Here is an 11,364-nt window from a genome sequence, read left to right on the forward strand (position 1 = left end):
TTTTATATGCTTTTACATATAAGTGGGATATTGTTTTGCAGATTTTTAAACTTTTAAGAATGGTATCAAAGTATATATAAGAGAAATTTGATTTTTATGCAACTTTGTGTTTTTGATTCAATTTTTATAATTCTAGTCCTACATTTTGAACTTTTTTACAGAATTCCATCATATAACTACATCAGTATCTAGCCATTATTCTGGTAGTGGGCATTTAAATTGTTGAAGAAAGTTTTTTATAAACTATTTTTAGTCTCTGAATGAGCAAGGATTATTTGCATTTTACTGGTGGGGTAACTGAAAGCAAATTCTTTTTGTAGGCAGTATAAGCAGAGTGGTTGAAATCATGGATGCTGGAATTGGACCATTTATTTGAATCTTGGCTCTAGTATAATATTGATAGTAATTTCTGACAAGTTCCTTAATATCTCTATGGCAAAATTTTTATTCTCTGTTCTCAGAGGATTATTGCAAGGATTAGCTGAGATTTATTTATTTTTTATTTTTTTATTTTTTTTGTCCTTTTTGAGACCGGCCGCACCGCCCTCAGCCAGTGAGCGCTGTGAGCGCACTGGTCATCCCTATATAGGATCCGAACCCGTCCCAGCGCCGCACTCTCCCGAGTGCACCACGGGCTCGGCCCTACTGCTGAGATTAATTTGCACAAAGCTTTTAACATAGTGCCTGGTACAGTAATTGCTCAATTAATATTTTTGCTGTTGATATCCTTTTTTTTTTTTTTTTAACATAGAGGGATGATGCTGTATGTATTTTCTGGATTTATTATTTTTACTTAACAGTATATCTGACTATATAGATATGTCTCATTTTTCTGTTTAAAAAAATAATTTTTTTTGGTAGCTGGCTGGTATGGGGATCTGAACCCTTGACTCTGTAGTTTCATTTTTTAAAATTCTGTGTTATTTCATAGATATATGATTCAATTTATGGGTCAATGCTAGTTAAAATTTCTTTAACCCATCATCAAATTTTACTTCTTTAAGAAGAGGCTGGAGCTACTATAGCCCCATTTTTTTTTTAATAGGAAATCATTTTCCTATTGAAGCCTTTCTTAGTTTTTAACTCTGTCAAATGATGTTATAGTGAGCATTCTCTTAGTCCATTTTCCACACTTGAGAGTTTATAAGATAAATAACAATAGGTGAAACTTCTGGGATAATAATCATGAATATTTTACAACTTAACATTTACTTTCAAATTGTTCTCTGAATGTAGTAAAAATTTATATCAACAGTATATGAGAATGCTTATTTTCCAGTATTTCATCCAACACTGGCTATTATTAGTCATTTTAATTTTTGCCAACTTGATTAATGAAAAATGGTATCTGGCTTTAATTTGCATTTCTTTGATTATTTCTGAAAATGAAGATCTTTTTATATGTTTATTATCCATTTGCATTTATTCTGAAAATTGCTTCTTTATAATCTTGTCCATTTTCTATTGGGTTATTTTTACATTTTTCTTATTGGTCATAGGTACCCTTTATGTATTACAGATATATTAATTGTATATCTTTTAATTCTGCCTGACAAAGGATTAATCCTTTGTTTATTATATGTTGCTAATATATTCTCTTAATTTGTTGCTTATCTTTTAGGTTTGTTTATAGTATCTTTGTACCAAAGTTTATATCTTTTATATAGCCATGTCATCTCTTCATTATGCCTTCTGAGTATTGCATTTTGCCTAGGAATCCTCTGTTACCCCACGGTTTTTATATTTTCCTATTTCTTCCTTCATTTTATTATTTTTTTTAATGTTTAAATCTCTAATCTACCTGACATATTTCTTTTTTTTTTTTTTTTTTTTTTTTTTTAAAGATGACTGGTAAGGGGATCTTAGCCCTTGACTTGGTGTTGTCAGCACCACTCTCAGCCAGTGAGCAAACGGCCATCCCTATATGGGATCCGAACCCGGGGCCTTGGTGTTATCAGCACCACACTCTCCCGAGTGAGCCACGGGCCGGCCCGACCTGACATATTTCTGAGGATCCAAAAGATTGACCAAGAAGTCAGAAGAGTCATAATAGATGAGTCAGAGCCATAACTCATTAAGTAAAATAATTTGTTTGATCTCCTTATTTTGTAAGTGGGGAGCCTAGAGTGACTTGCCTAGGATACTTAGTGGCAGAGTCAGGTCTTCATCTCATGTTTTTTCTTCTTATACTTCAAGGAGTTTTTGGTGAATTTTTTTTCAGTTGACTTCCCTCCAGTTAAAGAATACACTATTTGGGCTGACTTGCATATTTCCAGAACTAGAACTTTGAGCGTAAACAAGCCAGTTCCTTTCATAAAACATACATGGTACTTGCAAGCCACTATAGTATATTAGGTATTGGGATTATAAAACCTTTCCTTTACATAAGCGAAGTTTATGAATAACTTTTATGTATATTCCCAGTGAAATACCTTTTTTATACTATATACTGCCTCGGGAATTCTTTCAACTAGTGCAAAAAAGCATGTAACATCAATTTATTTTTGTTGCTATTTTCCCATGGGAAAGAGGAAAGGTAGTAACATTAAAGAAAAATCAAAGCAATGGAGGCAGCCCCTGCAGTTCACTTCTTTTCTTTCTCTCTAGCATTAAATATCAGCTACTTGACTAAAGAGTAGCCGTGTTTTGTTTTGCTACTGACGAAGACTACCTTTTGTAGCCCAAGCATTCATTCCCTTATCCCTTCTCTTCAACACCCATGTGTATCGAAAAGTAATATAACCAGTGAATTAACAGTGTAAAAATCCCAGATAGCTTATACGGAAATCTACTTCTGAAATCGCTTGAGCAGCTAAGTTTGAAAAACTGTTGCTGTTACTAACCTTTCTCTCCCTCTTTAGTGTGTGATTTTTCCCTCTTTGTTCTTCTCCTTCTTGTCTTTCTTTCACCTTTCTCCTGTCCCCTCACTTATTCTGCCCTTTCTTCCCTCTCTACTACAGTCTTCTCTCCCCTTTTTATATCTTTCTCTACTTGCTTCTTCTCAGTACTTATAATATGGATTGTTGTACAGTTTTAAAATTGTTTAGTGAATGTACATACTTTGTTATTCCTAATTTTCAAGTTGGGGACTGCTGTGGATTGAATGTCCCACCAAACTCACTGAAGCTTAAATTGTGTCCCTTAAAGTTCCAGGTATTAGAAACTTGGCCCCCACTATGACAGTGTTAGGAGGGCGGGAAATTCTGTCATGGTAATTGAAAGGTGGGGCTCTGAAGAGGTACTTAGATTATAAAGACCATGCCCTAGTAAATGGATTAATAAATTGATGGCTTAATGGTGGTCATGGGCCTGGTTCTGAAGGCTTTAAAAGGAGAGAGTATGAGGGGCTATCTTCCTCTGCTCCACCATTCTGCCATGTGAGACCCCTGTGTCACTGTCACCACCACCAAGGCCTTCACCAGGTTTGTTCCCTGGACTTTGGACTTCCCAGCCTCTAAACTTATAAGCAATAAATATTGTTTCTTTCCAAATTACCCATTCCAGGTATTTTGTTATAAGCAACAGAAACAGACTAATGCAGGGACTGAAACCTTTTTAACTTTAGCTTCCCTTGCCTAACCCTCTAAAATGAACAAAATCAAGTTATGTTTTACATAGTAAGCCCTTGCGTTAAACTTTTTGTTGGGTTTGCTAGGCAAACATGCTCTTAACAAATAATTACTTTTAAAAGCAGAAAAAAGTTACAATTCACAGAGAGTTTCTTAGTTTCATTGGACTGAAATCTATACCTCCTCATGGTTTCTTCCTGATAGTTCCAGTTCTGCCCCTTTAGATTGTACAGAGCAAGTCTTAATTCTTTGATAGCCAGGAAGAAATTAAATAGTCTCATCTCCAAATGAAACATAACCAGTTTCTTCAGCTGTGCTGCACATGGCATTCTACAGATATTTAGCCTTTGAAAAATTACAGAAAATAATAACCCACAAAATTTTACTTTTTGTTTCTTCCAGATTTAATTCAGGTAGCTTTTTTCACCTGTTCATTTGACCTGGCAATTAAAGGTGTTAAATCTCCCTGGTGTGATGTTTTTGACATAGATGATGCAAAGGTAAGTATTACTTTTGCAGTTTCTTTGCTTTTTTGCTTTTTGTGTATATGGTTAGTTTTTTCTGTTTGTTTGTTTTTTGTATATTACTCAAAGCAGCTTTCCAGAAAATAAGCAGTTAGGAAACTGTCTTTGGATTAACTCCTAATTTTCCTTAAATAAAAAAACTTTAAGGGAGGCAAATTCTGGTTAACTCTGGGATATTGGGAGCTAGAGAGGTGGCATAAGAGAGTGCTGTTTTCTTAAGCATTGTTAAGTATGAGTCATTCAGGATTATGGACTTCTGAAACCTTAGTTATGTTTTTTTCCCTAGGAAGCAATCTGAGTAGGGAGAAAATGTCTTGGTAGACATTTGGTTTGTTTTCAGTTTGGGGCTGTCATGAACAATGTTGCTATGAACATTCTTGTATATGTCTATTTGGGGCACGTACATACCTGTTTCTGAAGGTATATGTCTGTGGTAGAATTGCTTGGTCATAGGGTATGTGTAATTTCAAATTTACTAGATAATGCCAAACTATTTTTGGAGCTGTTCTAGCTATGTTTGTCTTTCTGCTTCTTTTTCAAATCATATTTTCTGCTTTTGGCTTTTTTAGAAAAAAAAAGATTATTAAGTTTTTGGAATTCACTGTACTATGAGGATACTTCTTCAGAAAGTGCATGGAAAAATGAAATTAAAAGATAATACAAGTCTTTCCATGAACTTTTTGAAGACTCCTCATATGTTTGTTTAATCTCAGTTTTCTTCTGATCTTGGGTGAATATTCTTTTCTGGCTGATTATTTTATCATATATAAAAATGATAAAAAAAATATATATATACATAGCAATTTTTTTTTCCTTTAATGTTTACATAGATGCTGTTCAATATATTTTTTTTTAATTTATTACTCATCTTTGTGGTGAATTCATTTTAGCTTTTACTTCTATACAGCCAGCCACCAGAGATAAGCAACTATTCAGAGAGGAGCAGTATTCCTTCAAATTTAGAGTTATTCTCCTCTGAGATCCTTTCCAGAGGATCTGAAAAGATGGACTGTCAGTCTGATACCCTGTAGTGGTGTCACATACCATGAGGGGAGGCTCGCTTTAGACTTCATTCTCATTGTTTCAAGCAAAGGATTGTGGGTTTTGCTCCTGCAGGTGTACTGTGTACTTTGAAGATCTGTCTTGTGATTTTATCTGAGATGTTTTGTTTGATTTTACTGCATTTGGCAGTTCCTTCCTTATTTATAGTGCTAGTTCAGGGTACAGAAATCTCAGTTTCACTGAAGAAGGCATTTGCATTTCTGTTTTTCATTCTTCTTTTTTTAGGGTGATTTCTGAGAGAAGAGGGCAGATATATGTTGATTCTGTTTACTAAAAAAAAAAAAAACGATTAACATAGAGGTCAAAGAAAATAGCATTATTTGGAAAACAAAGAATTGCAGTTCAGGTACACTGAATCAGGGAAGCCCTGAATAATATTCCATAAGGCAAGCACAGGGAAGGCTTTTTATGTGGGATTTCCACAAAAGTTGTTCTTGAATGCAGTTCATTGGCTGGGCAGAAATCCTATTCCAGTTGGTAAGTCAATTAAGGTACTTCCAACTGAGAGGTGTTGAAAGCCAGCAGATACTGTGACTTCAGTTGTTATCCCAATCTGTTGAAACACCCTGTGGCTTGATCTTTAGCAGGCATGAGTGCAATCTTCTCACAGTCTCCCAACTCCACTTGAAAGCCTTAGCCTTAATTACTTCATTTTCTTTTTACAATTCCATCATCTTAAAATTGGAATTTTTGTTTATATTTTCTAATTAAGAACACTTCCCCCACAATTTATTGAGATATAATTGATCAGTAAAAACTGTGTGTATTTAAGTTGTGCAATGTGATGTTTTGATGTACATATACATTGGGAAATGATTACCACAATTGAGCTAATTAATGTATCCATTACCTCACACAGTTAACTTTTTTTTGTGGTGAGAACATTTCAGATCTACTCTCTTAGCAGATTTCCAGTATACATCACATTATTAACTATAGTCATCATGCTGTACATTAGGTCTCCAGAACTTACGCATCTTGCATAACTGAAAATTTGTACCCCTTGATCAACATCTCCCCATTTCCCCCACTCCCTAGACCCTGGCAACCACCATTCTGGTATCTGCTTTTATGAGTTCAACTTTTTTAGATTCCACATATCAGTGAGATCATGTAGTATTTGTCTTTCTGTGCCTGGCTTATTTCACGTAGCATAATGTCCTCCAGGTTCATCCATGTTGTGGCAAGTGGCAGAACCTCTTTTAAGGCTGGATAATATTCCATTGTGTGTGTGTGTGTGTGTATACTTCTTTTCTTTATCCATTCATTCATCGATGGACACTTAGGTTGTTTTCATCTCTTGGCTAGTGTGAATAATGCTATAATGAACATGGGAATGCAGATAACTCTTTAAGATACTAATTTCACTCCCTTTGGATATATACCCAGAAGTGGGATTGCTGGAATATATGATAGTTGTATTTTTAATTTTTTGAGGAACCTCCATACTGTTTTCCGTAACGGTTGTACCAATTTACATACTCATCAACAGTGTACAAGGGTTTCCTTTTCTTCATGTCTTTACCAACACTTGTTATGTTTTGTCTTTCTAATAATAGTCATTCTAACAGGTGTGAGGTGATATCTCATTGTAGTTTTGATTTTTATTTCTCTGATTAGTGATGTTGAGTACCTTTTTATATACCAGTTGTCCATTCATATGTCTTTTGGAGAAATGTCTATTTGGGTCCTTTGCCTATTTTTTAATTGGCTTGTTTGTTTTTTGCTATCAAGTTGTTGGAGTTTCATATATGTTTTGGATATCAATTCCTTATTTGATGTGTGGTTTACAAATATTTTGTCCCGTTCTGTAGGTTGTCTCTCTCTTCATTTTATTGATGGTTTCCTTTGCTGTGCAGAAGCTTTTTAGATTCATGCAATTCCACTGGTCTATTTTTGCTTTCGTTGCCTGTGCTTTGGGGGTTATTCTAATTAAGAACACTTCTAAGGTATCTTCATAAAATGAGACGTTTGGCATAGTCTCTGATAGTTATCCTTACCAAGCTTAGGAAATGTCTGTTTCTCACTTATTAAAATCTTCTATTTTGGGCCGGCCCGGTGGCGCACTGGATAGTGCACTGCTTGGGAAGCGCGGCGGCGCTCCCGCCCGAGGGTTTGGATCCCACATACAGACCGGTTCCCGCTCACTGGCTGAGCGAGGCGCGGGAGCAACGCCGAGGGTTGCAATCCCGTTGCGGCCCCGGTCCAGTATGGGGGCAACACTGAGGGTTGCGATCCGTTGCCGGACACGGAAAAAGACAAAAAAAAAAAAAAAAAAATCTTCTATTTTTTTGTTTTTAAAATCAGGAATGTGTACTGAAATTTTGGCATCTAGGAGGATTGTGGGTTTTTTTTTTTTTCTTCTTTACTCTTTTAACAGTGAATTACATTAATATATTTTCTAATATTGAATCATCCTTGCATTCCCTCTTTTTAAAGATACACATACCAGTCTTACTGTACCTTTAAACATGATTTAATGAATCTGAAAGAAAACAATACCAAATAAAATGCAGCAATATATTAAAAGTGTAATTGATATTGGTCATGCAATATCAGTTTTTTTTTAAAGATACTTTTTTTTATTGACCTATTTTTCTCCTTTATAGGTAACATTTTTGTTTTTTCATGTATTTCTAGTAATTTAGCAGATGCTGGCCGTTGTGAACTTTATGTTGTTGAATGCCTGGGTTTGTTGTCTTCTTTTAAAGAATGTTGAACTTTCTTGGTTTGCAATTAAGTTACTTATGGATCAGCTTGATTTTTTTGAGGCTTTTTTCAGAGTTTTATACTCTAGACCTGATCTTAAGAAACTCAGGATAAAGTAGGACCCTTCTGGACTCTTTACTGAATGCCCTGGATGATCAGCCAGCTTTCTCTACTTAGATTGCTTGGAACTTGAATAGCTCCCAGCCTTGTGTTAGTTGTGGAATTGTTCAGGTTACAGCTCCCCCAGTAACATTCAGCAACAGAATCAAGGATGTCTCACAGATACATGGAGCTCTTTTTCTGTGTAGCTTCCTCTTCACTGATACTTTGCCCTGCTAATGCCAGCCCCTGTAGGCTTCACAGACTCTGAGCTCTAACTCCTCAACTCAGCACGATTGGGATTCCTTTCACTATGCCACAGTCTGAAAGTACCTCCAATAGAAAGCTGGGACAATTGTAGGGTTTACTTTGTTTCTCTTCTCTCAGTGATTATAATTCAGTGCTTATTATGCAGTGTCAGTAAACATTGAGTTTATATATTTTGTCCTGTTTTCAAGTTATTTCTGGTGAGAAGACATGACCAATATCAGTTCTTCCATCATGGCAGATAGTACATCCTTTTAATGCTGCATTTTATTTGGTATTGTTCTCCTTAGATTCATTAAATCATGTTTAAGAATATAGTAAGATTGGTATGTGGCATTGGCCCTCATTTGTGGGTGGTACTATTGGCCCGTGTCCTACTCTTCTTCCTTTGGAGGCTTTAGAAATATAAGGGGATTGTATTCATCCATTTTTGTTGCTTATAACAAATACCTAGAACTGGGTGATTTATGAAGAAAACAAAATTTATTGCTTACAGTTTTAGAGGCTAGGAAGTCCAAAGTTCAGGGAGCACATCTGGTGAATTTTCATTGGTGGTGGCTTTACAGAAATGAAGGGGTCTCACATGGTGGAGCAGAGGGAGCACAGAGAAACTCACCTCCTCATTCAGTGTTCTTTTAAAGCCCTCAGTACCGAACCCTGACCACCATTTTTTATCCATTCACTATGGCTTGATCGTATAATCTAATCACCTCTTCAAGGCCCTACCTTTCAATTACTGTAATAGGATTTCCCACCCTCGACAGTTAAAGTGGGGATTAAGCTTCAGTAAGGTTGGGGGGGCATCCAGTCTACCGCAGGGATAGTTTTGTTTATAACAGTGACTAGGAGTCACAGTTGGCATTTAGTGGGTAAAGGAAAGGGATGCTGACTGTATTGCAGTGCAGTGATCTGTAATTTTCTCCCTTCACCCCTTTTCTTTGAGTTTTTTCTGTCTAGGTCTGGTAACAGGCTTCTACTAGCCTCCTTAAATGAGTTGAGAAGCTTTCCATCTTTTTCTGTGCCCTGGAATAGTTTAAATATTAGTAACTAACTCTTCCATGAAGCTTTGGTTGAACCCATGTTTAAAACTTACTATGCGTGGTATCATTTCGATAGACCTTTGATTGTTTAGTTATTTTGTATATTCAGATTTTTCTGAGTCAATTTGGATAACTTATACTTTCCTAGGAAAATCATCCATTTCATTTACATTTTCAGGGTTTTTTGATATAAAGTTTTAATAGTGTGCACATGAGATTTTTTAAAAAAATCTCCAGTTACCTTCTTTTTCATCTCTAATACTATATTTGTTTTATTTCTTGTATAGATTTAGCAGACTTTTATCTAATTCCTTTTTTACTTCCTTTTTTGTATATGTACTTTGTCTCTTTTGCTAACTTCTTGATTTAATTGCCTCTTCATTATATTTTTTATTTGTTTTTGGTATATGGCACTTGCCCACTTTTGTTCTATTATGACTTGCATTTAGTTTCTTTAGGAGCTCTTCTGGGAAGAAAGACTTGTAACTAGTGCATAGTCTTTTCTTGCACCTCTTTTGGATTTCAGGTTTTAGTCCTCTAGTTTTCGTGTCTACCTGACCAAATGATATATGAGCACAACATTTAACATTCAGATAAAGGCTATCTTCATCACTGCCTCCAATTCCGGACATCTCCACATGGGTTAATCACTGCTATCAGTTTGATGTGTATCTTTTAAGCCCTTTTCTATGCTTTTACTTATAACCTGTATCAGTCTTAAAAATGTAAAGAGTGTAATATATATGTGTGTGTTTTGGTAATAAATGGTACCGTATTTATTATTCTTAATCTGCTCTTTTCATTCAGCAGTGTGTCTTGGAGATCTTTCCATCTCAGTACATCTACAATACAGAACTTTTTAGTAACTGCAAAGTATTCCATAGTGTGTGTATATCATAGTTTATTTAACAATCTATTAGTGGAATTTGGGTATTTCCAGGAAGTTTTTCAGCTCCTATATGCAGTGCTGCTGTAAGACATTCTTGTACATTCTTTCTTGTGTTCTTCTGTAAATATTATCTTATAAGAAATGGAACTAAATGGGTCATAGAATATGTGTGTTCTCATGGATTTTTCCAGTTTGTTAGTATTTTTGCCAAACTGATACCCAAACCAAAGTAACTCATTTTCTTTTTAATTTTTAAAAAATTTTTAAAAGATGACCGGTAAGGGGATCTCAACCCTTGACTTGGTGTTGTTAGCACCATGCTCTCCGAAGTGAGCTAACCGGCCATCCCTATATAGGGATCCGAACCCGTGGCATCGGTGTTATCAGCACTGCACTCTCCTGAGTGAGCCACAGCCGGCCCCAAAATAACTCATTTTCTATTTGGTTTCTACCTTTCCAAAATTCTTAAAGCTTTCTGATCCACTGTTTATATCTTTCTGTCCTGTGATGGAGTTCTTCTATGTATGTCTTTTTGTTTCCTTTCTTTATATGTACCTTTGTTATCATCTTAATATAATTTTAGAGGAAAGGGAAAGTGTGAGCATATGTCCTTAGCCCACTCTCATGAATTGTCATGATGCTGGATTATTGGCTATGAGGACTTACTAAGGTGATCTTGCACGCCGGTCTACAGTCTCCTGGTCCAAATTTGTGATGTGACATTAGTCTCTATGTGTCATGGACCTTTGGAGCCAACTCTTAAATGCTTAAAGTAGAAAATAAAAACTCTGTGAATGCTAAAACTTTACTGTATTTAGTACAGAATGGTAATTAAACAATGTAACTTTTTCAGAGAGAATCATTATTAAGTTAGAGAATCTGTTGTGTTGATGAAAATGTATTAAAGTGATTTTTGAAATTTTGATTTTTAGGTATTAGAATATTTAAATGATCTGAAGCAGTATTGGAAAAGAGGATATGGATATACTATTAATAGTCGATCCAGCTGCACCCTGTTTCAGGATATCTTCCAGCACTTGGACAAAGCAGTTGAGCAGAAACAAAGGTAAAAACTTTTAAAAAGGTGAAGTACATTCTGAGTTTGTCAGCTTCTGGAAATGTTTTAGAATGGGTGGTTTTTAAAAATAGCTTTTGCTTGTGTTTTTTTTTTTTTTTTTTTTTTTTTTTTTTTTTTTTTTTTTTTT

General features: G+C 35.3%; 1 protein-coding gene across 2 annotated transcripts in view; it reads left to right on the forward strand.

Moving 5' to 3' along the window:
• MINPP1 (multiple inositol-polyphosphate phosphatase 1) overlaps positions 1-11,364 on the forward strand; it is a 40,107-nt gene that overhangs the window by 4,919 nt on the left and 23,824 nt on the right. Inside the window, exons 3-4 of one of the 2 annotated variants that reach the window (XM_008582968.1) lie at positions 3,972-4,069; positions 11,092-11,225. The exons of the other annotated variant lie outside the window; for it this stretch is intronic. Of the exons in view, the coding sequence (XP_008581190.1) occupies positions 3,972-4,069; positions 11,092-11,225 (232 nt within the window). The remainder of the gene's footprint in view (positions 1-3,971; positions 4,070-11,091; positions 11,226-11,364) is intronic. 2 annotated transcript variants of the gene reach the window in all.

The sequence above is a fragment of the Galeopterus variegatus genome, unplaced genomic scaffold, assembly GCF_000696425.1.
Source record: "Galeopterus variegatus unplaced genomic scaffold, G_variegatus-3.0.2 Scaffold2778, whole genome shotgun sequence".
Taxonomy (NCBI): Eukaryota; Metazoa; Chordata; class Mammalia; order Dermoptera; family Cynocephalidae; genus Galeopterus; species Galeopterus variegatus.